The sequence below is a fragment of the Castor canadensis genome, chromosome 2, assembly GCF_047511655.1.
Source record: "Castor canadensis chromosome 2, mCasCan1.hap1v2, whole genome shotgun sequence".
NCBI lineage: Eukaryota > Metazoa > Chordata > Mammalia > Rodentia > Castoridae > Castor > Castor canadensis.
This window is the reverse complement of record NC_133387.1, coordinates 36,543,802-36,568,976: the sequence shown is the minus strand read 5'-3', so window position 1 is coordinate 36,568,976 and position 25,175 is coordinate 36,543,802. Positions and strand designations below refer to the sequence as shown.

The following is a 25,175-nucleotide window of genomic DNA, read 5'->3' as shown; positions in this document are numbered from 1 at the left end:
TGATTTACACACATGCTGTATATGTAAATGTGTACCTATGACATATATAACATTCAGATATATATACATATGAGTCTATCAGGACAGTTGGGTTCTAAAATAGTATCAGTAAGATGTGCAATTTTTATAAAGTCATCAAATTTGTCTGAGACTCAATTTACCAAAAGTAAAATGGGAGATTTGAACTAAATGGATCCTAATATTGTGATTCAATGAAATCAGGTAACCTGTGTTCATGGAAAGTTCAAAATGTAGTTGAGGACTTTGTAGGTATCTACAGAAAAATACATTAAGAGATATGTAAGTAACTTTAAAAGAAACAACAAAAAGAGCAACCTAAAAAAAAAAAAATTAGCTCTGGTGTAGTCAACTGGAAAAGCCAAGATCACACCACTAAATAGAAGGTGAGGTTGAAAATTAAATAAGAGTAGCAATTCTCACTTAGTAGGTAGAACTGTGTGGGAGAGGACTATTTTTGTTATTTTTCATTATCAGTAATGCTAGTATATTTCTCCTTACACTCATATACTGATCATTTCATATTTATACCTATTTTGTGTGACAGCTTGAAGTCTTCCCAGAATGCATAGGTTACATGAAATCCATAATGCTTTTTAATTTTATCAGGAGGGTGGTATTGGAAGGTTACTAAAAGATTATCAGAAATTATACATAATTGCTGTTTGAATCACTATGGGAACCATATGCAAAGTATAACCAAGGTTACAATTATAAACATACTCTGACTCAAATTATTGCAAAACATTACTGGATTTGGGTGAGGTTTCTAGAGGAAGAGAACAGCCAGTTCAGCAAGCAACAATTACTAAGTACCCACCATACATATATTACACAGCGGGACATTAGGTATTGCTGAGTAAACCAGAAAAACACTGGGGAAAAGATCCTAAAACCCAAGGTAGTCTGTTGATGCAGGAGGCAGTGTGAACTGAATTGAGGGAATGCCAGAGAATAACTTCGTAAAGTTTTATTTGGTGGAAAGTGCCTAGATTTAGAGAGGGGGTTCAATTTTGCAGTGGAAAGAAGATGCCTAGTTCTAGTTCCAGCTCAGTTACTTAGGAGCTATGCAATATTGGACAAATCAATTAGCCTTGGTTTTCTTTCTGTAAAATGAATATAGTAATATTGATAAGCATTTTACTTCATGAGCTTGCAGTGAGAAGTCAATGAAGCAAACTGTGAAAGAGTAAACATGCTATTGACATAGCCAGTGAGGTTCTTGGCCAAATGATGAGTTCTGTTTTCTTTCATGTCTTCTTCACAAGGTTTATCTTCAACAGGATAGCTGCCTTTTCCTGCATGTATTAGCATACTTCCTCTTCCTGTTCTCTCTCCAAATGAACACTCTGTAAATCACTTAATAATAGTGTCTTGCATCTGCAAAGTTATTTGGACTCTTTAAAGTACTCTCATGTGTGGTGTACATGCAGCTCTCAGATTCATCTTGCTGGACATGTTTCAGGTTGGGTCATGTCACTGTTGAAATGTTCTCTCATTTCTACTGAATAAAGCCAACTCCTTGTATTTCAAAGTGGGATCTCCAAGCCAGTAGCAGTCGCATCACTTGGGAGCATGTTAGAAATGCGGGTTCACCAGCTCCATTGCAGGTCTATCAAATTAGCTACTTCATTTGAACAAGATTTCTAGCTGACTCATAAAGACAGCTTTGGCTATATCTTTACTCTCCTGTAAACTTGAAGCTTCAGAAGTAGAATTGCCTGATTTAGCAAATAAAATAGGGACTTCCACTGAAACTGGAAAACGATAAATAACGTTCTAGTATGTGGCAAATGCTTCATGGGATATATTTAAACGTAAAAAAATTAATTGGTTATCAGCAATTAAAATTTTGCTAGATGTCCTGTATGTAATGGCAAGCTGATTCAGGATAGGATCCATGTCTAACTTAACACTGTATTTCTCTGTAATAGTACAACGCTTTTCCCCAACTGCCCAGTATGTTTAGTTAATGAACTGAGAAAGTGAGCTTAAGAACAGAGTTTTTCTGGGTTTTTTGTTTATTGTTTTCCTCTACATTGTATATCCCAGAGATATATACACAGTGGCTAGCACATCATAAAAATTAATGTTCCTTAGATGAATAAACGGAATATCAAGAGCAATCTTCCAATTATGCACTAGGTTGTGTGTTCATATTTTAATTAAAGCCGAAATATTTTTCCAACTATTAGAAATGTTTTTAATTGGTAGTTTTTCGCATTTCAGCTGTCGGCGTTCAGGACTTGATGGGAACATAACCCAGGGCTCAGGATGTACTTACCGCAGACTGGGTCCATATGGTCACCGGCGGGGACAGAAACCTACACTCGTGACGCTGACGAGCCTGCAGCAGACAGGCAGGACATTCCCGCCCCCTCCGGGACTGCGGACGCCGCGCATGCGCACCGCTGCGCTCGGGCCCCGAGGCCGGCGGGGGGTGGGGGGGCTCCGGGGCGCGTGCGCGGCAGCCTGGGCGGCGGGCCCCTCCCTTGGCGGGGGCGCGCGGCGCGCAGGACCGCACGGAAAGGGGGAAGTCAGGTGGCCGCTGCCGCCACCGCCACGGTCTGTCGCCAGAAGAAAGATGGCGGATCTGGAGGAGCAGCTTTCTGATGAAGAGAAGGTAGGAGCCGCGGGGGCGGCAGAGCGGGCCTCGGCGTGTCGCCCCGGAGTCCGGCCGGCGGGGCAGGGTAGCGGCTGCGGGCTGCGCTCACGCCCTTCCCCCTCCGCCTGGCGCCCGCCCTGTCGGTCGGTCTGTCCGTCAGTCCCGGGTCCCGCGGGCCTCTGGCCCCGGCCTGCTCGCTCCGCGCCTTGTAGGGTGTGGGCCCCGAAGGAAGCGGTGCGGGGGCGGCCGGCGGGGACCCGGCCCTGTCATCCGGTCTTCGGGGCCCCTGTCACCCAGGGGGGACAGCTGGGGTGAGGCGACCCGGGACCGCGGGGGACGGGGACCTTCGCTTTCCCTTGCTCTGCCCCGCCCGGGCTGATGCTTTCTTCCCCACCGCGGTCTTGGTCTCCAACCCCCCGTCTCCCCGCCACGCACGCCGCCCGCCGTCGTTTTTCCTTTTTTCTTTTCGGCTTTTCCCGTGGGCTTGTGCAACTCCATGTTCCCCGGAAGACAGAGGTGCGCTCACAAAAGACCCCCGCCCATAGTGGTTTGCTGCCCGGGTTGGCATCCGCCCTCTGGGGCCGACCTGGTGGCACCCCATCTTCCTGCTAGGACTTCTGAAGAGGGGACGTGGTGCGGCTCCTTCCGACGCGGTGACAGCACTGGGACCAGATGAACGACTCGAGTGGCTCACATTTAAAATAAGACACCTAATTGTTGAGCTAGCTCTCTTCATTTGCCCATTTCTTTTGGCTTTTGTGAAGACCCCATCCCTGGGGGCCGCCGGTGGAATGAGGGGTACCCTATTAATTTTTAGTATTTCCTGGAAAGGACCATGAGGTTTTTCAAACTCAGGAGTAACTGAATTGGTAGTTACAGTTTTGGAAATGTCCACTCTTAATGGTTTTTAAGTTCCAAAACAGTACAGCACTGTAAGAAACATTACGGTGTTTAAGAAATGTTCATGTAAGCCGAATGGTGTTTTCAGTTGGAACCCTTGACTGTTTCTATATTCTGTGTTCTTGCACCCAAGTATGGGGTTCTGTCTTTCCCCGTGTGAAAGTGCAGAAGTCAGCTTCATCTTCATTTTTTGAAATCTTTTTCCCTCTTCTCTGCTGCTTAATGAACGTGATAATAAAACAACAAAATGGGGACAGCAGCATAATTGTCCATGATGCACAGAGCCAGTAGGAAGATCCCTGTGCCCCTAAAAGTTGCAGTGCAATATTTACACGTGTGATGCTACTAAACCCATTATGTTGGTAGCTAAAAATGTGCATGAGTGTGCACGCACATTAAAATTAAGTAGTGCTAAAAAGTTTTTAAAAAGCAATTTTCGTTTTTACCCTTATTTGGTTATTAGTAGCTCAAGTAGCTAGAAAGATAGCTGAGGAGAGAGTATGAGCATGGGAATTACTACAGACCTGTTACGTGTATAAGGGCCTGTAATAGTGAAGGTTTTTCAAAATGATGACAGCATTCCTTATCTGGCACTCTCAGGGCACTGAGCTTCATAGGGAGAGGGAGTGTACTTGAGCTGCCTATTAGCACACTGTGTGAGCAAATGAATGAAATTTCTAATTTTAAATTTGGTATTTTTGTTTATATTTTGAATTTTGTGGGAGTCTTCCATAGATACGATTCCTGTAAATTTTATCATTGTATTTTCTTATTTAAGAAAAATATTGATCAAAGTTTGGGTTAAATTCAAGTAAGTTGGTTAAATTAAATTATAAACTTTTGTCACTGTAGTTACCTAAATATTATTTTTGTCTTTTGGGAGGAGGATGGTGGGGTAATGGGATCAGAAATGGAAAGGATTTTGAGATCACACACACACACACACACACACACCCCGACACACACACACACACCCCGACACACACACACACACACCCCGACACACACACACCCCGACACACACACACACCCCGACACACACACACACACACACACACACACACACACACACACACACCCACCCACCCACCCACCCACCCCGAACAGGGATACTGGGGATCAAACCCAGGGCCTCATACGTGCTAAGCAAACACTAAACCACTGAGCTACATCCACAGCCCTAAAAGTAATATTTTAAACTAATACTTAAATCATGTCACCTTTTCTGCCACCTTGCTTGTAATTTTCAAAAATAATCTTTTAGTACTTTTAATTTTTTGGAATTTCCATTATAGATTGCAAAACTAAGGAAGGAAAACAGTTTAGATTATGTAGACTTTGTATATTTCAGGCTCAGTTAAACCAATACAGTTGTTAATTTGGGGGTAGGGGGTTGAGGTAGGTAGTTTTATTATTATGAGTTCACAGATTAATAAAGCAAGGTTTCAAAAGATGTAAGTATTTCACCCAAGGACACTTAAGTAGGAAGTGGCAGAGGGAATACCAAATATTAAATAGTGTTGGGTTCTGCATTTGTGTTTTCATCATTTAGATCAAAGTTTATTATTGTTTAACATATTTAAATATTTTATGCTAGTGTTGTAGTTTCATGTATGCCCATGTGGTAGGAAGCATTTCAGAAATTAATCTAATCTGGGTGTTATTGTACACACCTGTAATCCTAACAGTTGGGAGGCTGAAGCAGGAGAATCTCAAATTCTGAGGTCAGCCTTAGCTATAGAGTGAGACCTTTTCTCAATAAGCAAAACAAAACAGCAAAAAGAAATTAATCTATAATAATAGTTTTGCCTTTTAAAATCATGTACAGTTGCTTCTTTGAGGATACAGTTATGAAATTTAGTAACCTTTTCTCCTGTGACCACTGGGTTAGTAGGAAGTAAATTTAGCTGAAGAAGCACAATGAAGTTCTTTAATGCAGTGTGTCTCACACACTTTTTTTACACAGTTACAGAAACTCTAGGCCAAAACCAGTTAATGTTTTCTGTTCTTGGGGCAGCTGCATTGTCCATAAAGCATTTTTGTGAATTTGAAATTATATGAAATTGCAGTGTAGGGGTCAACTAAAAAGAACCATTTCCATCTCTCCAGAAAAAAGATAGTTATTGATGGGAAAGTCTCTTTCTTTTTTCTTCCTGGCCCCCTGCCTCCTTCCCCAGTGACTGGAATAATATCCTTCCATAGCTTTGCAGGTCTATTTCAGGTATGAAGCTCCAGTTCCTCTAGGCACTAGTTGCACATTTTTATCTGCTGACCACATTCTCAGGACATGGTTAACTAGATGAGTTCAAGTGGAGCCTTCCTAAAAGTAGATTTCTAGCACCTTCTTTTGCCCACTCAAGGGAAATCTGAGATTTAGCTCCTTCTCATTTTTCTTTTTTATTCCCATTGTTCTAGTCATCCAAGACTTCAAACTTTACTTTTCATTTTTTTTGTTTTGCTCTGTACCTTATAGTCTAAATTTTGTCACTTCCATCATCAAAATGCGTCTTAGGCAAGTAATCTACTTATTACTTGAGAAATTAATTCATTTATATTAATATTAGGTTTACTGCCTCTTAGTTGACCAGATTATTTACCTAACTTTTGTTTAGTTATACAGCCTCATTGGACAAACTAAATACAGTTTGGTTGTACCTATTCTGTGGCAACATTTAAGGAAGAAATAAAGTCAAAGGAGGAGAAGTGGGATTAGAAAAATGTGTCATGGCTATTCTTTCCTTTCTGTTACATTTGCTGCGGTTAGGTTTTTGTTATAGTTTCTAGACTGTAGACTAACCCCTTCAGTTACCAGCATCTAACCTATGCTTCATTATGTTGATTCTCTAAAAATTTTAGTGGCTAATGGTGGGCTTGGTTGTCACATATCGGCAATTCCAGCACATGGAAGCTGAGGCAGGAGAATCAGGAGTTCAGGACCATCTTGGTCCATATAGCAAGATGTGTCTCAAAAAAGGAAAGAAATAAATTTGTGGTTAGATCCTTCATTGCCTTTACAAAGAATCTTGACTCTTAAAATCATATTTATGGCTTTGTATTCCATCCTAACCTACATAGTTCTGACATTTCCAGTATATATTATCTAATAATGCTCTGAATTCAGAAAGGTCTTCATACTAGTCCATTTCTAGCAGCTTGGGTTATTTAATCTCTTGGCCTCAGTTTCCTCTGAAATTTGAGAATGTACTAGTAAATGCCTTCTCCATTAAGCTGTAATTATAAATGGTACCTGGCATGTAGTAAGCACTTAATAAATGGTCAGTATTTTTCATTGCTCATGACTTTTCATTCCCCATGACTTTTCATTCCCTTTGAGTACTGGGTCTGTCCCCCTTTTTGGAAGATGAGCATTTTACTCATCTCTCAAAATTTAGCTTAGGTCATAAGGTTCATTTCATCTCTCTTCTGAACTTTAGTACGCATCATAAATGTAGAATACAATTTTGTTCAGTATTTCTTTGTTTACCTTCCCTTTTTCCATTGGAATTCCTAAGGAAATAATACCATCTTTAGCATCTATCATTACTTTGCTTGTGATAAATGGAATGGTTCAGTGAGTGAGTGAACAAAGAAACCATGAATTCATGTAATTAAGAGAGAACATAAGTTTAATGAGAAGTAGAAGTAGCATATAATGATAGACTTTTGAAGGAAAATCTATCTTGCCTAACTTTTTCATTCCTGAGTAGTACTGTTTATTTTATAGATTTAGATAGTCAAATGAAATTCCTGGTATATTTTAAAGTACAGATCATATTGAGTAGCATTTGAATGCTAAGTATCCTCAATAAGCATTTGATATACTTTTCCCTCGGTATACAATTTTAACTGGCTCAGAAATTTTGTTTGTGAAAAGAGTATAAGCTGTCTTTATATTTCATCATAATTAATGTAAAATTAGTAGTGTTCTTACTAACCAAAAAGTAAAATCAACCAGTAGGCCATTATTTTGGAAAATATTCTTTCCTAATCTCATTCTGTAGATGAATTCTCTTATTGAACCAATTCTTACTGCAAGCAGGAACTTTATACCAGCTGTAACATCAGTGGAACTTTTCGGACTTTGCACATTAAGACAAATTTGTTGTATGGTGCATGTAGGTGCCATTTTTACGTGGAGTAAGGGTAATTGAATAAATACAATGTTGCATTTCATCCTAAAAACACCGATAAAGAAATATTTAGAGCAGAATGCAAAAGAATTTTTAAGGTTGAAAAGCATGATGGCAAAACTTGACCTATGGTTCCATACTCTGATCTAAAAGTCCTAGCAGTGGCCTCAAGCAGTAATTTATTACAAGAGATTCATGCATTTCAAAGAAAATAAGATCTTTGTCTTCTCAGGATAACTTTTAACAGATTCTATAAAAATACTCATGCATGTTGTCAAAAAAGGAAAAATTACACAGATTTTACTTGAAAGGTTGGATATACAACCTTCCTGGCTAGATTTAGCTTCCTGGCTAAATCTGAATTTAAATAAATAGTGAATCATTTTTCATATAGGTATTTCCCTTATAGTAGACCTTTGAGCTGCCAGAGAGTGCAAAACTGTTTGCCTCTAACTGTATTGGTACCAGGTGGATATTTTTTGTGATGTGTATGTGTGTGTTCCTGTGTGTATACATCATTGGTTTTCTATTATCTCTGTTTTTCAGTTGCTCAAAATTTATTAAATTAAAAAGAATTGTTAGTTTACTGCTTTTGTAGCCATTGCGATGAGTCTGTTTCCTGCTAAGGAGACTGACAAGTTATTAGTTGCATACATTTAACAGCTCAGTAGAAGGGGACACTGCACACCATACAGAACCACAAAGGAGTTGCACTTGGCAAGCCAGGGACAATAGGAGGGAGGCTTCCTAGTATCAAAAGGGTGGGATGACCCTAGGTTCCCAAAGGAGGACTTGATTGGCTTGTTTGAATAATTCACAGGCTGGCAGGGAACTGAAGCCTGCTACCCAAGAATAGGCAGGAATTGTCTGTTCCCTGTGATAAGGAGGGTTGCTTGGCTTAGGAACCTTATTTCAGAGTGAGAAAGAGATCTTACAGTTAGGCCATTCAAGACATACATAGCAGAAGTCCTCAATTTTTAGGCCTTATACCATAGGTCTCAGTAATATTTTATTGAAAGTATTGGTAATAATTGCTGTGATGAATAATGCAATGACAAGACATTTTTAGTAATATAATTCAAGAGTTTTCCTTTTTGTATAAACATTTCTTGTGATAACTTAATGAAGTATAAGATACTCTTGCTGTGTGCATCTTCACCACAGTTGATAAAAGATGGCCATATCATATGAAGTGATTGGAGACATGAAAGACAAGAGTTGTGTTTGAGAGATTGAGTGGAGTGGTATGGCTTTAGTACTATATATATGTAAGAGAAGAAAAAGTGGACAGGTTGGAGAAGCTAAAAAGTGGCAGAAAGAATAAAAAGGAAGTACTCATGTTTGAGTGCATGTATTATGCCATATACTTTTCTAAAATATCTCATTTTTGCAGGTGAGGAAAGTGAATTTCATTTGAATAATGTCATAGCAATAGTAGGCAATGGAACTGTAATCTGAATCCACGGGATCTTATTTAAGAGCTTGTGCTGTTAACAGCTAAATTTTACCACCTTGGAAGAGCTTCATATGTCATGTAAGGACTTGACCTTATCTTTCTGGCAGTAGGGAACCACTGGATGATTTTAAGCAGGGAAGAGGCATCAGAATTTGCATTGAAAAATACAAGTCTGCTGACAAGGTAAAAAATGAAGTTTGGGGAAGGATGAGACTTGAGGTAGGGCAGCTTTTGTAACAATCCAGAAACAGAGTGCCTGGGTCTTAAATGGAATGAAGTCAGAGAGAAGTGGATTGGAGTTGAACAAGAGACATTCATTCATTGAGTGACTGTGGGAAAATGGGAAAAATGTGCAAGATTTCTAGATGGTGCCAATAACAAAAAGGAGTAGATTTGGCTGAAAGAATTGAACATATCTTTGAGGTACTTTGATGAAGATTTCTCATAGATAAGTTACAGTTAAAAAATTAATCTTGGTCTTGAGAAGTTGTGATAGGAGATTATGTAGATTTGGGATCTTGTGATAGTAGAATCAGTGGAAGTGAATGAGGTTACGCAGTGATTTCTTGTGTTTCCAGCCTGTCTCCTGAATCATCATAGAAAGATTATGCTATTTTAGGAGGCAGCTACATAAAAAGCCTTGGACTTCATCTGAATATTTCATCCAAATCCCAATTCTAAATCTCTCTTTTCTCTTTCATAAATTAATAATAATAATAGCTGTGCCAGGAGATACTCACAGGTAATATTTTGTCTAATAGGGCCAGATTTTAAAAAGAAAAAATGATATATTCCATTTACTTTAGTTTACCTTAAAAAATTGAGGTTTAGGGGTTGGAGGCTCAGTGGCAAAGTGCATGATTGGCATGTCTGAGGCCCTGGATTTAATCTGCAGCACCAGGTAAATAAATAAATAAAATTTAGATTTATGAAATTTAAAAAAATAATAAAAACTTGGCTAGAGATCATTTGCATTGACTTAGATAAAAACCTAGGTCTTAATTGCCCATAGCTATCATCTGCCAAAGGGTTTTAACTTTTTCTGCCATGTTCCTGTCACTGGTGGTTAAGGTGAGCCAGGGTCATGGGGATGGGTGAGGGTGCTGAGGTATGGGAAATGAATGCACTTCAAAATACATAGAAATGCATAGGCATAAGTCACCCTGTTACACTGCAGGGCACAGAGGAACTAACATGAAATGTGAAATGTATTCTATAATTATTTTTTAATAATACTGATACTATACTAATGCAAGTATACTTATTTACCACTTTTATTGCCAATAATATTATTTATTCATCCAAGGTCACATAGCTAAATGAGTAAAAGAGGTGACAATCCATCCTGGTAACTCTGGTCCAGAGACCATATTCTCCACCATTACACTATACTGCTGCTTTATATTAGCATTAAATTTTTACAGTTTGGAATGTGGAATATTTGAAAATTGGAAGTCTGCATACAGAACTGTTTATTGATAACTCTTAGAATGTTCATCTCATTGAAATACTACATTCCCTGACCTTTGTAAATGAAGTTTATTGCTTACAGATTTATTTAGTACATGGTCATTAACTACTAAGTGCCAAATATAGGGTAGAGGTAACAGAGGCCCAAACGTGACCTGTTCAACAGGTATTTAAGAGTCTGCTATTTTCTAGGCACAATTCTAAACATCCAGATAAGGGAGTATATAGACAGTCTCCCTCCCTGATTTTCTTTCTCTTCCCAGAGTAAATCAGTCCTAGACTTTGAGAATTTGGGGAGCAAAGGGGCTGGAAAATTAGCCAATTTTTTTTAAAGGCAGTTAAGTTAAATATGTTTAACTCTAGATGAAATGTCAAAACACCCATTTATCTCATTATTATAAAGTCTGAATAAGAATAATTGGTTTTTGAGTCTCCAAAATCTTGGGTTAGTAGTGAAATAGTTGTAAACAAATAAAAGAGGTTCATGGTATGATATTTTAATTAACCAAAATCCAAGTAATTCGAATCCTTTAACCCAAAATTTTTTAGCTTGATATTAAGGAGACAATGGCTCATTATGAGCTGAACAATAGCGAAACAGCCTATAGAATTTCTGTGTATAAAAGTAAGTTATTCATTACTTACAGAGATAACCACTGAAAATCTTTAATCAAAATAAGATGTTGGTAAAAGGGAAATAGAATATTAATTTTCTCTCACATTACTTAACATCAGTGTTGTCTTAGTGTTAACCAAAGGCTCTACTAAAGACTGTGATAGCATTTCTTCTGCTGATATTGTTAAAAATAGAATTTACTTGAAGAAGACCCATTCTAGAAATTACTACTGGAATGATATAAGTTCTTTAGATGCTTTCAGAGGATTTTGGGGACTTATTAAGGTGTTTAACCTAATTGTCATATCCGTGACTGAAATAAAAGTAACTCACATTTTAAAAGTAGGGCTTATTATAAGATCCTTTAGAAGTTAAGAAGATGAATATGGTTGATATACTCTCTGTACAAGAATGAATACAGAATTTTTAAATCTGTTGAAGCCACCATAAAAAGGAGACTAAGTAGAAAGAAGAAAAATAGAGGAGATAAACCAATTCAAATTAAATTATATATATACATGGAAATGTCACAAGGAAACACCTTGTGTAACCATGTTTAAAAAAATGTCATTTTGTTTTCATTTACACAATCAGAGAACAGGAGGGTGGAACGGTCCTGCTGGGGGGGGGTGGGGTAGGGAAAGAGTATAGGAGGTTGAATATAGTGAAAATGTTGTGTACACACATAGGTATATGGAAAAATGAGACCTGTTGAAATTATTCCAGGAATGGTGTATGAATTCAAGTATGGTATTTGTAATACTTCCACCCAGCACAATAATAAAAAAAATCATTAAAAGTTCAGTGTGGAGAAGTGTTCATTCACAGATAGTACTAGAATGTTTTATTTATTTATGCATTTGACAATATAATAAGAGCTATATGCCCACCCTAATCATCATAAAACTCAGTTGTGGGCAGATTAAAGACCTACATGCAAAGACAGAACTTTAAAAAGTTAGAGAAATTATAGGAGAAAACCTCCACAGCCAAAGTGCGGAGAATTTTTTCCCCTATTTCTAAATGCTTTATTTCCTTTTAAGGCATTCTTTTACGTAACTACAGTACAATGATCAAAATTGAGAGTTTAAGCATTCATACAGTGCTATAATCTGTACCCTATTCAATTTTTTTCCCAATTATCACTAATCACTAATGGATTTTTTTTTCTTTTTCGGCAGTACTGGGTTTTGAACTCAGGACCTTGCTCTTGGGAGGCAGATAGTGAGTCACTCCTCCAGCCCTTATTTGTGTGTGTGTGTGTGTGTGTGTGTGTGTGTGTGTGTGTGTGTGTTTTAGGTATTTTTGAGATAGGGTGTCTTGAACTGCAGTCCTCCTGATCTCTGCCTCCCAAGTAGCATAGGCCCTCAGTGCCGGGTTCTTTTTTTTTTTTTTTTTTAAATTCTGGTCCAGGATCCTAAACAGAATCTCACGGAATTTTTTTGTGATGTCTCTGGTCTTTAATCTGGACAGTTTCTCAGTCTTGCTTATCCTACATGACCTTAACTTTCTTGAAGAGTAATACATGCTAGTTATTTTCTATACTGTCCCTCAATTTTGGTTGTTTGATGCTCCCTCTTGATTACATTCAGCCTATTAATTTTTGGCAGGACTATCACAAAAGTGATGATGTGTTTTCAAGAGACACATGTTGTCAATTTTTCTTATTACTGTTTATAACTTTGGTCCTTTGGTAAAGGTGTGCTATGTGGCAGATTTCCTTAACATATAATTGCTATTTATATATTTGTAGTTCAGGGTCACATAGAGAGATACTTAGCGATGTCAGTTGCCTGTTGTTTTATACTTTTATGTACTAATTTTGACACCACAGATGATTTTTTCTACAAAAACTTCTAATTCAGTCATTGCTCCTACATTGTTAGTTGGCTTTCTATTATGAGGAGCTTTCCATTTGTTCATTTATGTTGATAGGGACTCGTAAAGTCTTACTTCATGGGTTATCATGTTACTGTCATGGCTTAGTTTATTGCTTGAATTGTTTAATACTATTTTTTGTTATTTTTAAAGCCCATAAGAAAGACAAAGTACAAAAAATAGAGTTTGAGTAATGTTTTTGTAATACTATTTTTTAAATCTCAGTTAATGGGCAGAATTTTTTTCTCAGAGCTCATGTAGTATACTAATATTTTGGATATTACACTTTTATCTACTGAATAAATAACTTTATAATCACTTGTGGTATATGTTCTTCTACAAGAAGTGCAACAGACTGGAACATGTCTTTTATGTTATATTTGTTTGTGTATATTTTGCACAACATGGTGTTTGGAACCAATAGAAAGAAAGAAAAAGGTCTTCCAGTTTCGAGCTCAGGTTAAAACTCACAGCTGTAATAGGTTAGCTTTTTAAACTTTTCCCTACTTCTTGGTGTGATTCTTGTGAGGTGTGCCATCAGCTGTGGTGGTAGTAGCATAGAAGGATAGAAATCTTCCCATAGCTACCCCTCATCAACAGAAACAAGCCCTCTCATCCAGAATTAGAAATATTATAAAAAGCAGTAACTCTTTTTACTCCAATTTTATAGGGAATAACTTTGAAAAATGTCATGTGGAGGTATATGGTGGTTAATGAAAGAGATTTAGCAGGAATGTACCTAATTCACTGGGTTTTTCAAAAATGCTGTAATTCCCAAGGAGTATAGTTCCATGTGTGTTAGAGAAACCTTAAGGAAATGTATTTTCAGAAATGTTTTCTACTCCTGGGACCTATTCCTGTTAACTTGTATGGCACCTTTTCTTTCATGGATTTAAGAGGTAGCTAGAATAAATAATTTTAAAAATTAAAGTCACCTAGGAGGAACTTTTAAGTCTACAGCAGTGCGTTGAAAATACTCAGAGGATTGAACACTGTCTTAGGAAGGCAGTCACTTTACTGTGACAGACACACACACTTTTCTTTCTCTTGCACCTGAGAAGTCCAAGTCAGGTTCTTTTTATTCCATGAAATTCAGAAGAGCAGATTAAAATATTTCAGATATAGCTGATATCATGAGGTCGTGTTCTGGGTTCTTAACCAGTCTTGAACTCCCAGTCCTTAGTGGTACTGTTTTTGACTCACTATTCAGTTAGGATATTGTGTGAGTCTGTACATTTGGTTACATTTAGTTCAATAGCAAAAACAAGTGCGTAGGATAAAAATACAGATCATTTTTGCTTTTGTGGTGGAATCCTAAAATAGAACTGACAGATTCTAAATGGCATATGCCTGTTTTGGAAACAACTTAAAAAATCCAAAGCTCAACAGCTAGTTAATTTAGTCACAAAATATACAAAATGTATACTACTTATTATTGGTATTTTAATTTTATCAGTCTTATAACTAGCATATAAGTTATTAAAATGGTTTAAAAAATTACCTCAAAATTCTAAAAGTTTACAAAAGTATTTGATTATGCTTGTTAATATGTATCACAGTTTTTATTTGTTGACTGTGACTTTGGTTTTAATGCTTCCTAACAACTCCTTACCTGAGGAGGGATCAATTAAGACATTTATATAAGCATAATAGACTCCAGTATAGGTTTAGCAGGCATGGCTCAGTCTTCCATACCCCATTCCACCCTCGCCTTTTAAAAATTACTATTTGCAATTTACCTTTTAATTTTAATAATTCTCCTAAACATTTTGGAAGAAAAATAATTTTGAATCCACACAAAACATTATTTTTAAAATTGGCATGCAGTAAAGGTACCCTTCCCACCCCAGCCACGCACCAGTGGCTCGGGCCTGTAATCCTACCTACTCAGGAGGATCAAGGCCAGCCTGGGCAAAATAGTTTGAGACCGTATTGGGGAAAAAAACCCTCACAAAGCAGGGCTTGCAGAGTGGCTCAAGTGAGCATCTGCCTAGCAGGCATGAAGCCCTGAGTTCAAACCCCAGTGCTACCAAAAAAAAAAAATGTACCCCTCCCATTTTTGATGACTTTTTAAACACATGTATAGATCAATGTAACCACCTCTTCTAAAACTCTCTCATTTTCTTCCTTCCCCTCAATTCTTCCACGTAGCCCCACCTTTCCCCATCCATACCCTAAGCTCCTGACATCCATTGACCTGTTCTTCTTTGCAAGAGAGACTTCCAGGCTTGAGATTGTTGTGCTCACAATTTCTTGACTTATTATGGTGCAAAAGCAATATAAATTCTGTAAAACTCTATTTCATGTTTTAAGTTTGTGTCTTTTCCTGGATTAGGAATAAGTGGTATGATACTCTTGTAATTCTGGGTAGTGGCTATGAGCTGTAGCTCCCAGTAAGCCATGGGATCATGGGGCTAAATACCTGATATTCTACATAGGTGTACTGTATTTCTAAACTGTGAGATTTGGTAGGTTGGGAATATTAAATTCATTTTGACTTACAATATTTTTAACTAAAAATGGGTTTATTGTGGCCATAACCCCTTTGCAAATCAAGGTATGCAATTAACTAGATAACCTTTTGAGATTGGTTTCTTTCATTCAGCACAATGCTTTTGAGACAAATTCAAGTTGTTGCATGTATTAATAGTTCCCTCTTATTGCTAAGTAGTATTCTGTTGTGAAGATGTAGCACAGTGTATTTGTCCACATGTTTGTGGATATTTGGGTTATAAATTGTTTCCAATTTTGGGCAATTTTGTGTGAGTGTGGTTTGTATTTCTCTAGAAAGATAATTAGATTTGAGACTGGTATGTCTTATGGTGTGTACTAACTTTATTTTTAAAAAAACAAATCAAAATTGTTCTGTACTGGTTGTACAGTTTTGCATTTCCACAGAAATACATGAGTTCCAAGTGGTTTTGCATCCTTATCAGCAGTTTGAGAATATCATCAGCATTTGATGTGTTATCAACCTTTTTATTTTAGCTATTCCAGTTACTATGTAGTAGTATTTCATGATTTCATTGTTCCTTTACCTGACGATTAAGTGCAAGTAAGTACATGTTTTTGGTGCACTTACTTGTCTTACACTTGTTCTCTTTGGTAAAGTATCTGTGCAAGTCTTTTGCGTACTCTTCCTACTGTTAAGTCTTACACGTACTTTATATATTTTGGATACAAGTCACTTGTTTGATACATTTGCTGGGAAAGTTGAGTATCCTTTTTGTAAAGGTTGGGTATCCTTTATCCAAAATGCTTAGGACCAGATATGTTTCAGATTTCATAGTATTCTGGATCTGGAAAGTTTGCATCAATTTTAGCAGTTGAGCATCCCTAATCTGAAATGTCAAATCTAAAACATTTTGAACATCATGTCAGCCTTCAAAAAAGTTTCAGATTTTGGAGCATTTAGATTTTTCAAATTAGAGACGATGTACTTGTATTTTTTTTCCAGTTTGCAGCTTGTTTTTTCATTCTTTTAACAGAGCAAAAGTTTTAATTAAAAGTTTTTTTAATTGGTGAAATCCAGCTTATAAATGTTTTTAATGGAACACAGTTTTGTTGTGAAGCTTTTTTTAAACCTAACCTTAGGTCATTACAATTTTCTTGTTTCCTTTTATGTATGTCTGTATGCATGTATTTAAGTAAGTTCTATGTTTTACATTTGTGATATGGTCAATTTTGAGTTAGAAGTTTTTCTATGAAGTGTGAGGTTTATTTTCCCCCTTTATGGATTTCTTTTTTTGTTGAAAATATGTCCTTTCTCTAATCACTTACCTTTGCACTTTTGTCAACAGTCATCGGACCATGTATACGAGTGTGTATTTTTGGACAGGCAGTTCTCTTCCATTGTCTCTCATCATTAAACCCATAGTGTCTTGCTGACTGTAACTTTATATGAAGTGCTGAAATTGTGTAGTGTGGTTCTCAGTTTCGTTCTTCTTTTTTCAAAATAGATTTGGCAATTCTAGTTCCTTTGCCGTTACCACTTTACAGTGCTTTATTGAAGGTTTCTTTATTAAACTGTAGTGTTGGGGATGTCGTTTAACCTCTCAGATACATTTACATTGATGTCGAAATAGCTCTTATTTTCTTAAAATAAGCCTGTAACATCTCTCACCTATCTTAGAATTGAAATGTCTTAAGACCTGGCTAGATCTCATGTTTAAACATGTTTAAACTTGGACCCTTCTTTCCCTCTTCTCTTCTATATATTCTTCACTGGTTTCTGAGGGTTTTTTTTTTTAACACATAAATATGCAGTTTTCTTTTTTTTTTTTTTTTGTTAAATGTCTTTAGATTTATTTAAAATACAAATGACCTCCAATATGCAGTTTTCTTCAGCATACCTAAATGCATCTTACTTGTCCACACATAAAATTTTTCATGATTTTTTTTCATCTTGGCTTAAAAGAAATAAAATTATTAAGAAAGTGTTTATCTGTAGACAGCTTTGAATCCTTAACTGCATTAAGTTATGTATTTTATCTGCATTCAGCCTGTATGTTATGATTCTATTAAATGTTTAAAATAGTAGTAGGAAATTCAGGGTATTTGAGTGAAGAAGTGCCACTGTCTTTAAAATCTCAAGTCATTTTCAGTAGAACTTTACAATAGTATGATTTTGCATGACCTTTTGGTTTCTTTAGCAGAGGTGTATGCTATGGAATATTTATGTCTTCATTTCTGTTTCAGGTACGTATAGCAGCAAAATTCATCATTCACGCCCCTCCTGGAGAATTTAATGAAGTTTTTAATGGTGAGTGTTTATAACGCTTGATAATTTATAAAACAAGATATCAAATATGCAGTTTCTGAATTACAATGAAAATTTTTATCAATCTGGATTTCATAATGACTAGATACAATTTATGATGTGTGTGATAATTTTGTTTTAATTACTTAACCCTTTTAAAAGAATAAAATAAGTTTTACTCTAGTTACTAAGAACAAGTGTAACCTTATCTGGGAAAGCAGCTTCTATTTTGGTACAAATTGTTTAAGTAAAACTATAAGCACATATAGTAAGATATTTCTTTGATAGAACATTTAAATAGTTTAAAAATAATTTTTCATTTTAACTACTTTTTTGGAATTGTGAAGTAAATTTAAAATTTATTTAAAAGAAAACCCTACTAGAGCAATATGAACAGCCAATGAAATAGGAGAAAAACATTTTCATTGTGCCTAGATGACAGCACTCATAGAACACCATTGCTATTAAATTATACCTTGTAAATTGTTTCACAGTATGCCTTTCTTTAGACCTCATTGGCAAACATTTTTACAACTATTCATTCAAAGACCTGAAATCTAAACTGCTGTGCAGTCTCCTGCTGTAAAGCTGTTTTTCAGCAGTGAGGTGACAAGATTGAGAGACTCACCAGGAAAGCAGCATGTAGCGATCTCTTCACAGACTCTTTCCTCCCCAGCTATACAAGTGTAACTGATGAGTTACTGTTGTGTTTTGTCTGATTGACCTTCGCCATGTCTTATGTCGGAGGTGCATTTACGCACAGCTATTTAGGTTTTTTTTTTAATGTGCATATACTATTTAAATATATTTTTTAAGAAATTAAATCACCTATTTTCATTCATAGTATAAGATATAATGGAATCTCACCTCAGAAGAGAGTTAGCTTAAAAGTTTAAAAACTGAGGCAAAATTTGTATAAAGGTAATTAGTCTTGAAAATCTCTTGTCATCCACAATATAATAATATGATTTGGTGCAAATACAGTTGCATATGTTAATTCTTGTTATATGCATTTTAAATTTTAACTACGGGGCTGCACTTAGAGGAAAAATGGAAAATCTACTCTGTAAAAAAGTCTAAAAATTAAAATAGTTCTATTTAAGGTAACTATAAAATATAAAATCTAAAGTAGTGAACTGGAGAAGTAGAGAAAATTCAAAAGAAAATAGTCTCTTCTCCTTAGGTTCAAATTTGACATGCAACTTAAATTGATAGTGGTGAAACTGCACCCATCGGTCAGTTTCCCTGAAACTCTGTACAGTTCATACAACCAGGAATAAATAATAATTATAAGAAAAGTTGGCCATTTATCGTTCTTACCCTGAATTAAATGCCCTGCGTACATTTTAATCAGGAAGATCCTAAAAGAACATGAGTCTTGAAAATTGATTTCATAAGTCTCACTTGAAATTGAAATGGAATTCATATTTTCTGTTGAGTTAGACTAAATTTAGGTATTTATGGTGAGCCATTAACTAGGTCTTCAGTGAAGAGTGGAGAAGTGGGCTGTAGAATTTAATAAATTTTAACAGAGGGTATTTTCGAGTTAAAGGGAACTAAATATTTGAAGGGGAAATTTCTTATTTTTATGACTATTTTTGTTAAAAACTTTGGTGTTTGAAAAAATATTAGAATTATACAAGTCATAAAATCTTACTAGTTAAGCCGTTCCGAAATGCTGTTTCCAAGATAAAACTAAGTTAGAATCATTAAAACATGGCTTTCTGTTCATCAGTTTCAAGAACTAATTGATAGCTCACAGTGACTCACACCTGTAATCCTAACTACTCAGGAGAAGAGATCTGGAAGACTGTGGTTGGAGGCCAGTCTGGGCAAAATGTTAGCAAGACCCCTAAAAAGCTGTGTGTAGTGGTGTGCGCCCTGCTAAGCCTGTCATCCAGCTAGGTTGGAATTGTAAATAGAGTCACAGTCCAGGCTGGCTCAGGCATAAATGTAAGACCTTATCTCAAAAATAACCAAAGCAGAAAGGGCTGGAGGCATGGTTCAAATGGCAGGGTGCCTGCTTAGCAAACACAAGGCCCTGAATTCAAACCCCAGTATTGCCACAAAAAAAAAAACCCACAACTAAGTCTATACTGGTATTCTTTTTTTTTTTCTTTAAGCTTCCCTTTTATGACTCAAGTTGTGATGTATATGTAAATTTCCTTGGAACCATTCTAATTCTTTCTTTGAGATTAATATTTTATTCTAATTCATTCAAATTTTTCTCCATTTTCTATTTCTTCTACTCTCTTAATAATAAAAGCATGATATTTCAGAGTAGTGGTAACTAGATCAAATAGATTTTACTTTTAAATTTTTATCCCATGTGGAACTGAAAAGACGTATTACCATGCAGGACCACTGTTGATTATTGTATTTTTGTAATATTGAAGATAAAAGAATCATTTATCAAATAGAAATTCTCAGTTTCTTTGGGGGATAGGAATAACTGTAATTGTAAATGTATATATTTTTTAAATAAATGTTTAGATAGAAGCTTCTCTATTTTAAAGTCAGTTAATTTAGAAATTAAATTAGTACTGTGTTAGTGGTTAGCAAAAGAAATTGTTTTTTACATCAAGGCCTGTTGCTGAAGAAATATGTGAATAGGCAACATTTTTTTCTTTTGAAGGGGCATTATTGTAAAAATGATTTGTACTCATTTTAAAATTTCTGAAATATAAAAAAGAACTTAATCATACAGAAGTCTACCTTTTAGCTCCCTGCTATTTGAATGAAGTACTTACTTCCAATATTTCTCAATGAACACATATGATAATACATGAATAGGCTGATACTGTGCCTCTCTTCCTGTTTGTTATGTTATAAATGTATTTTCATATCAATAAATATATATCTGCATTAGTTTTAATGACTGCTTAATTTTACACTGTATATAAGAAATGTAGTCTGTTTACATTATGTTTTATCACTTTCTTAATGGGAATTATATTGGTTATTTGTGTTTTCATCTAATGAAAAAATTAAAGGTATATTGTTTCATGTACTTTATAATAATAGGAATTATGTAAAAATAGCCAAGTGCTTAAGAAAAACAAATGAAAGAAAATACACAAAGACTAGAATAGAGTTTTGTTTGTTGGTGAAACTGTGTAATTTTTTTGTTTTGCTTTGCAAATTACTTAGGTTCTCCAATAAAAAATTTTTTTCGAGTTCATGTTTTACATGAGTAATAGCCAAATGTCTATATAAGAATTGAGTTTAAAATCAGAACAATTCAGAATCAACCAAAGGCAGGAAAAAAAAAAAAGTCAAATATAGTGAAGTTACTCATCTGTTCCTTCTTGAACAAGACCTATGGAAGGACAGAAATGCCTGTATCTGGTTTTTGGTCACAAATTACTACTTATTTAACCGCTTTTTCTATAGAGCAAATTTATTTGAAACTAATGATTATGTTTTCAAGCTAAGAGGCATAGTCCTGTCTTTCCTGCAGATCTTATCACACCATCTTTCTGGTATCTCCACTTCAGTTCTTTGGGGCTATAGTATGGTATGCCTGCATCAACTCTTAGTATACAAGATGGCATGTGTTTCTATTTCATTCCCTCTGCTATTCCCTAACCAAAATCTTTTATTTTTAAAAACACCATGGTATATATTTGTGGTTATTTGATCATTATAATGATACTTTGTTACTGCTTGCATTTGGGCTGGGGGTATTAACTAAAACAATTAGCATTCCTTACATTCTTCAAACATAGAAAAATAATAATATAGAAAACATACTTGTTTTACAGATGTTCGGTTACTGCTTAATAATGATAATCTTCTCAGGGAAGGAGCAGCTCAGTAAGTATTGTATATCACAGTAACATAACTAAAATTACTTGGAGAAAGAGAGGAGACGGTTTTAAAGTGGTATTTAAGCACTAATCCCTAACATCAGTATTTCCACATCAACTTCAGTTATATGCATTTATATACATATGTGTGTGTATACTAGACTCAAATACTTTGTGATCACAGAGGGACTTAAGAGTCACAACTCTAACAGGGAATTATGTATTGTTTGGTTATTTGGCAGTGTCTTAATATACCCTGACATTTGTAAAACTAGGTAAAATTTCCCAGATGGCAACTGCTTTAATTTTTGAGTAATTTTACTTGTTATTTTGTGTTTGACTCTAGTAGTTTTGAGATCTTTGAGGTTTTGAAGTTTATTTTATCTACCCATAATTACCTGACATTGTACGTAATACATAGTGTTCATTGAATTTTTAAATGAATCATGAACCTGGCATTTCTAATCCTAATATATTACCTTTGGAAAAAGCCGTGGCTTCTCACAATTTCTTGCTACCTCTCATGTAGATGGGATGACAGGAGAGCACCACCACATCCATCTTCCTTTTGGCAAAGAGGTCTCACTTTTTGCCCAGGTTGGTCTCAAACCACATCCTCCTGATCTCTGCCTCCCAGGTAGCTGGGATTACAGATGTGAGCCATTTTGCCAACTGTAACTGGTTTATTTAATTTAGTGTAATATTTTCAAAGTTCATCAGTCATACAGTATTACAGCATGTGTTGAAATTTCCTTCCCTCCCCCATCCCCACTCCAGTACTGGGGATTGAACCCAGAAGTAAGCACTCTGTTAATTGAGCCATACCTCCAGTTCTTTTGTTTGTAGTTTTTTCTTTTCTTTTCTTTCTCTTTTTTTTTTGAGATAGGGTGTCCCTAATTTTGCTAAGTCTGTCCTCAAACTGTGATCTGCCTGCCTCCACCTCTCAAGTAGCTAGGATTGTAGGCATGTACCATCATGCCCAGCAAGAATTTCCTTTTCAAGACTGGATAATATTCTGTTGTGCATAGTAAGATTGTTTTTCTCTATGACAGCATTTAGCATACTGACAAAAGTCTGTGTGGATTCAGATAGCTTGCAGCCATGCAGTATCAGCTTGTTAATGGCAATACTTTCAAAGTAGACTTACCCTCTGAGTCCTGTGGTAAATAGGGAGTGGATTGTTCCATATAGATGAAAAAAATTAGTAGATTTTTTTTTCAGGTAAGAAAATGAGAAATTAGACTTGAGTTTTTCAGATAAGGTTTAGGGAAAGTCAGAGAAATGCCCATAGTTCTATAAGTGTTATAAAGTAGTCCTACATTTGACTCAAGACAGATGAGTGTATTGGAATTAGTTTGTCCAAAAAAAAATTTGTCCTGATAGCAACTGTTATTTTTAATTTAAATAAATTAGATTTGTTCTAAATGAAATTTGTGCACTACATTTCTCTTTTATTAAAAACCCTTATAACCAAATTTGTTAGATACCTACTTCAAAAGGTAGGCATAAGCTTGGGTGTGATGGTGCACACTATAATCCTAGATACTAGGAGAATTATAATTTTGAGACCAGTCTGAGCAACCTAGCAAGACCCTGTCTCAAATGAAAAAAAAAAAAAAAAAAAGCCTGGCAATGTAGCTTTGTGGCAAAGCACTTGCCTGACATGTGAGGCCCTGGCTTCAGTCCCAAACACCAAAAAAAATAAAAGGAGGTAGGCACATCAAGGAGGTAGGAAATACACAATTATGGAAATAAGCACTTGAAGAAATCATAAAAAAGTAGAGTAAGGTGGTGTTTATTAGTATGATTGTGACTAAGGGTGCTCATCAAAACCTATATTATACACTTCGGACTTCAGATTTTCTTGTATGTAGTTATATCTTAGGAAATGTTTGCTGACTAGATGAACTTACAGAGGAAATAGTGACAGTTTTGCTGACTTCAGTCATATTCTTTGTATATAGTTTCTCAAAACTGTTCATTCAAGGTCATTTTGTTGACATCTGAAAGTATCTGAAGTGCAGAGCTATATTTTAAATGAATGACTTTAGGATGATTTTACTCTAGCTCATAGCATCCTCTGTGAAATATTTCTGAGCAAAAATAGTGTGGCCCCCCCCATTTAGATTTTAGTATTTTTAAATATCCCAACTTGAATTTGCTCTCAAAAGAAGATAATTTGTCACCTACCATCAAGGCTGTTCAAAACTGCATAACAGGAGCTTAAGAAAGTATCACAGAACATTCAGAATGTGTCCTGGTGCAATTTCTCTGGAGTAAGTGTGTAGCCAGACTTTTCTTCTTCAATTATTTTTTTGTTGTTTTCATACTTCTTTTATGCAAGAACACATCTCTTTCCATATATCATGTCTTCCTCCTTCCCCCTTTACCCTGTTGCTTTGTCACTTTTAATCTTTTTTCCTTTTCCTTCTTTTTATCTTTTTCTAAGGGGGAAAAGCAGGGCTATCGTTCTTTAGAGGGTTCTAATAAGACATCTTTACTAAAAGACACAAACCAAGTATGTTTCAAAGTAAAATTACACTTACTGAAGAATTGGTACTGCCAGATAGTTTTAAATACCCCAAAATACCCATTTATTCAGCAGACAAAAGAGTCAGATATGTTCAATATCAGGCCACATAAAATAAAATATGATAGAGGCCAAAGGAAAAAAATTTAATTTCTATTTTAAAGTGATTTTGAGCCAATTCTTGAATGATGAGTGGGGTTTTAATATTGAATAAGAGAAAGTATGTGGGTAAACTAAGGAAAAGAATGTATGGGGAAAAGAGTCAGATGTGATGTGATGAGGTACTAACAGTAAAGAGTTAAAAATCTACCGGAGCAGGTGACTTAGAAATAGATGATTGGGTAACTGGGGGTGGTGGTGCACACATGTAATTCTAGTCCTTGGGAGTCTCAAACAGGAAGATCACAAGTTCCAGGCTAACCTGGATTACACAGTGAGTCCCTGTCTCAAGAAACCAAATAAAAAATAAAAGTTATTTTTTGTTTTTGTTTTTTAAAAAAGAAATGTATCATTGGGCCACGGAACTCTACAAGGGCAGAGAGGCCATTTTCACTGTGTCTAGTAGAGTGATTTGCATGCACTAAGACCTGGATAAATATTTGCCTGGAGGGAGTGGTGACGGACTGAGTTTTCTAAATGGAAGGGACTTTGGAAGTCATATAGTTCATACTGGTTTTTTTTTCTTCTTTTTTTTTTAACAGCTGAGATAAGTGGGTTCATACTAGCTAATGATAGTTTTGGAACAAAACCCCAATATTTTGACTCCTAGGTTAGTGAGTACCTTTTGCACTATAATATATAGTTGTCATCATTAACTTGCTTTAAACATTTAAAACAAAATTTTGCCTATTTACATTTGTTGTTTCCTTTACAAGTTTTCTGTTCTTCCTCTACCCTTTTCCCCAGGTTAGAAGTAGATGGAGTTTGGTAGATAGTAAAAGGCTTTTCATCTAGCTTGGGACCAAATGACTGTCTAAATATTTAAATTCACTATTTAAATAGGG

General features: G+C 35.8%; 1 protein-coding gene across 1 annotated transcript in view; it reads left to right on the top strand.

Annotated features, from left to right (window-relative positions):
- The first annotated feature begins 2,454 nt into the window (after window positions 1-2,454).
- Window positions 2,455-25,175, top strand: part of Capza2 (capping actin protein of muscle Z-line subunit alpha 2) — a 37,979-nt gene continuing 15,258 nt past the window's right edge. Inside the window, exons 1-3 of the mRNA XM_020160811.2 lie at window positions 2,455-2,641; window positions 17,772-17,835; window positions 21,597-21,648. Of these exons, the coding sequence (XP_020016400.2) occupies window positions 2,603-2,641; window positions 17,772-17,835; window positions 21,597-21,648 (155 nt within the window). The 5' untranslated portion in view covers window positions 2,455-2,602. The remainder of the gene's footprint in view (window positions 2,642-17,771; window positions 17,836-21,596; window positions 21,649-25,175) is intronic.